We start from the raw sequence: 4,604 nt of genomic DNA on the forward strand, positions 1-4,604 counted from the left end.
GGCAAATGCCAAGGGTCGCAAGATTATAAAAGGTCTGAAAGGTGCTAGAGCTCCCAGACAGTAGATTTGTGGCCTTCCCCTGCATAAAGCCAGTATGCAAAGACTGGGAAAGGTGTTTGTTGTTTCAAATGCCCAAATCCCTTGGAGCGCCTGGGTGGCTCAGTTGGTTAAGCATCTGCCTTTGGCTCAGGTCATGATCCTGGGGTCCTGGGATCGAGCCCCACTTCAGGCTCCTTGCTCAGTGGGGAGCCTGCTTCTCCCTCTCCCTCAGCCTACCGCTCCCCCTGCTTGTGCTCTTTCTCTGTCAAATAAATAAATAAAATCTTAAAAAAAAAAAACCAAAAACCAAATGCCCAAATCCCAGCAAAAAGTATAAGACATACAAAGAAACAGAAACCTGGTCCAATCGAAGGACCAAAATAAAACTGCAGAAATCAGCCTTGAAGAAATGCAGATTTATGAACTACCTGACAAAGAATTTAAAATAATAGTCATAAAGATGCTCAATAAGCTTAAAGAGAACACAGGTACACGACTAAAAGAAATCAGGAAAATGATGCATGAACAAAATAAGAATATCAGCCAGGAGACAGAGACTATAAAAAATAACCAAACAAACTCTGGAGCTGAAAAATACAATAACCGAAATGAAAAATTCGTTAGAGGGGTTCAACAGAAGATTGGATTAGGCAGAAAAAAGAATCAGCAAACTGGAAGACAGGTCATTTGAAATCATTGATTTGGAAGAGCAAAAACAAAAACGAATGAAGAAAAATGAAGAGAGCCTAAGGGATTTATGGTACAATTATCAAGTGGGCCAATATATGGATTATGAGACTCCCAGAAGGGTGAAGGGGGGCAGAGAGCTTATTTGAAGAGGTAGAAGCAACCCAAATGTCCATCGATGGATAAATAAAGTGTGGTATAGACACACAATGGAATATCTTTCAGCCTTTAAAAGGAAGTAAATCCTGTCACATGCTACAACATGGATGAACCTTGAGGATATTATGCTAGGTAAAATAAGCCAGTCACAAAAAAACAAATGGCATCTCACTGGCATCTTTTTTCAAGAAATAAGAAAAATACTAACAATTGGGTACCAAATGGAGCTAGGGAATAGTGAAGAATTTGGGAATAAAAATAAGGAAATCAATCACTCTGAAAAGATGTCTGTTTTTAGAGTGATACATAGTAAATTAAGGATTTTAGATCCAAAGATCTGATTTGTCGATTATAATCAGGTTTGACTCTGTTGCAAGAATTACTTGGAATGCTGGAGTGGTAATAAGATGTCAGCTGTCACTCTATAATTGGAGTTTAAATGGCAAGCACTCCAAAACTAAGTACCTCCTTTCCTCTGAAGCTATTATCTGTGTTTAGAAAAGCTTTCATCAGGTGGATAGCCCAGCTAATGTAAAGATATGCACACTTTGCCATTCATTTCATGTAAATTACTTAGTGGAGAGTGAAAAAGACAGTTTTTATTCTGCTTTGCTTCTCTATTTACACATCACTTTCATGGCCAAGGAAGGTCTCTGTCTCTGGATATCATCACCATGTCAGGAAAAAGGAGCAAAAGCTGAAATCGGGTATTTTGGAGGTGTGGAACATATAAATAAATAAATATATTTATAAAAAATAAATTCTGTTTAGAGTTTTTGAGAATCATACTGGTTTTTCAAAATTGAAAAAAGTTGTTGTAAATCTCCATAAATAAATAATATTCTGAATATGCTGTCATTCTGTATTCCAGATATTTGTACAACTACTTGTCTTTTATTTAGACCACACTGGGCTTCTACATTGGTGGCTTGTTTAGGGCAGAAATGTACTTAGAACTGGTTTGTCTTTACCTCCTGGTGAAGCTGGCCTGAGGGGAAGATTTTGTGTGAGGGCATGAAATTACTGAAGTCTTCATTTTATACTTGGTGGAGAAGCCAACTCCAGGTCTGAAGAGTATTATTACATCTAACCGGTCAACTTATATATGGCATTAGAATGGAAAATTACAAAGTAGAAGAATTCATCTCCAAGGGATCAGTTATAAAAGTATATTAATTTTCTGTACTTTATGCATTCTTTTATTCTTTTATAAGAGTTCAGCATTTGACAACTTCAACCTTATCCAAGCAAGTACTACTTATTTGTGCTGAGACTACAAAAAAAAAGATAATAATAGAAGATAAAGGAGAAAAAACTGAACAGAATTGTTCATTACATTTTAAAATGTAAAACGTCAGAAATATGGCATTTGACCTCAGTGGAAGTGTTATGCCACTTGACAAACAAAAATTACTGTATAAAATGAAGTAAAACATGAAAATACCTGAGAAATGTGGAAATATTAATTATTTGTCATCACAGTGTTGAATTTTAATTTTTTATAGCAAATTATTTGTATACTGTTAATATAAGAAGGATGGGGGGCCTTTAGCATTAAAATGGTGCCTACATCAGACATTGTCTATATACACAATAACCCACACATACATTTTGGAAATAGTTTTTTAGCTGAAACTAACAATTCTGTGCAGTTGTTAATATGTGCTAAAATATTTCACTAGGCATTTATAAGCAATGCAAACTGAAAGCAATTACTGAGAACTTTGAACTAAAAATAAACTTTTACTCAATTACCTAGTTAATCACAATAAAAGTGTCTTGTGGTTTTTAAAACTCAACCAATTTGCAATACTATTCAATTACTCCCCCCCCCCCCCCGCCCCGGGACAGACAGACCTAGCCTAAGGCAACAGTAAATATACACAATATATTCAAAATATATTCAGAAGCTTCATGTTGCATCTATGCATAGAATAACACATTCTATGCGGTCTGATTGGAGGAAAGCAGAAAAGGTCAGCTGCCCCGAGATACAACTATCATTTGTGTGCTCAGGACTTTGAATACTCTTTAGGAAGGAGACAGAGGAAGGAAGCACAGAAATTCATTATCAGAGATTACATATTATCAAATCTAGCATAGTTTGTTGTTAGATTAGCTAGCCTAGCAGGTTGGAAGTTTCAAAGGGAATGGGACACTGAGTCAATATATTTTTGTTGTGGGGAAGCTTAGTAGGAGAGGCTGAGTAAGTGGGGCTCTGCCAGGGAAAGCCAACCTAGATGAAGCGACTTAACAAGGGCCCACTGGAAAACTGGATGATACGAGAGGTAGTCAGCAAGCTGAAAGAAAATTGATGCCACGTTACCTCCATTCTATTAATATCTTAGTCTCAATACAATGTCTGTTACAAAAACATATTTAGCCACTAAAATATAGATATATAAAAGAAGCATGCACTTACATTTCCACATTACTCAACACATTGTACTAATGATTAAGTATTTATTATGTTTTTACCTGTCAAAATCAGACTCAATTCTGGGTGACGTTTTGAATCTTTCTACTGGAGAATATCTTCGGTATCTCCCTGATTGGCCATGAGATCTCTCTGAAGGGATGTGCAATCTCCCTGAGAGGATATGAGATCTCCCTGATGGGACATAAGATCTCTCTGATAGGACATGAGATCTCCCTGGAAGGATATGAGCTCTCCCTGATGGAACATAAGATCTCTCTAATGGGACATGAGATCTCACTGGTAGGACATAAGATCTCCCTGATAGAACATGAGATCTCTCTGAGTGACCATAAGATCTCTCAGTGTGGCCACGAGATCTCTCTAATTGGCTATGAAATCTTTCTGTGTAGCCACGAGATCTCTCTGTGTAGCCATAAGATCTCTCTGTGTAACCATGAGATCTCTCTCTGTAGCCAAGAGATCTCTCTGTGTAGCCATGAGATCTCTCTGTGTAACCATGAGATCTCTCTCTGTAGCCAAGAGATCTCTCTCTGTAGCCATGAAATCTTTCTGTGTAGCCACGAGATCTTTCTGTTTGGGCATGAGCTCTCTCTGACCAGCCATGAGCTCTCTCTGACCGACCATGAGCTCTCTCTAATTGGCCACGAGCTCTCTCCATTTGGCCACGAGATCTTTCCGGTTGGCCACGAAATCTCTCCAGTTGGCCACGAGATCCCTCCGGTTGGCCCCGGGATCTCTCTGACTGGCCCCAGGATCTCTCTGACTGCCCACGGGATCTCTCCGGTTGGCCCCAGGATCTCTCCGACTGGCCACGGGATCTCTCCGACTGGCCACCGGAACTCTCCGACTGGCCACCAGAACTCTCCGACTGGCCACTGGAACTCTCCGACTGGCCACTGGAACTCTCCGACTGACCACCGGAACTCTCCGACTGGCTACCAGAACTCTCGGACTGGCTACCAGAACTCTTGGACTGGCCACGAGAACTCTCGGACTGGCTACGAGAACTCTTGGACTGGCCACGAGATCTCTCCGATTGATCTGGAGATCTCTCTGACTGGCCACGCGATCTCTCGGATTGGCCTGAAGATCTCTCCAACTGGCCACTAGAACTCTCTGACTGGCCACGAGATCGCTCGGATTGGCCTCGAGAGCTCTCTGACTGGCCATGAGAACTCTCTGACTGGCCACGAGATCTTTCTGACTGGCCATGAGATCTTTCTGACTGGCCATGAGATCTTTCTGACTGGCCATGAGAACTCTCTGACTGGCTACAAGA

General features: G+C 40.4%; 1 protein-coding gene across 1 annotated transcript in view; it reads right to left on the reverse strand.

Annotated features, from left to right (window-relative positions):
- Positions 1–3,832: 3,832 nt before the first annotated feature.
- The window catches only part of LUZP4 (leucine zipper protein 4), a 27,870-nt gene continuing 27,098 nt past the window's right edge, over positions 3,833–4,604 (reverse strand). Inside the window, exon 5 of the mRNA XM_073885733.1 lies at positions 3,833–4,604. This exon is cut by the window's right edge and continues 137 nt beyond it. Coding sequence (XP_073741834.1) covers positions 3,959–4,604 — 646 coding nt within the window. The 3' untranslated portion in view covers positions 3,833–3,958.

The sequence above is a fragment of the Callorhinus ursinus genome, unplaced genomic scaffold, assembly GCF_003265705.2.
Source record: "Callorhinus ursinus isolate GAN/ISIS: 27379988/994484 unplaced genomic scaffold, GSC_fseal_2.0 scaffold65, whole genome shotgun sequence".
NCBI lineage: Eukaryota > Metazoa > Chordata > Mammalia > Carnivora > Otariidae > Callorhinus > Callorhinus ursinus.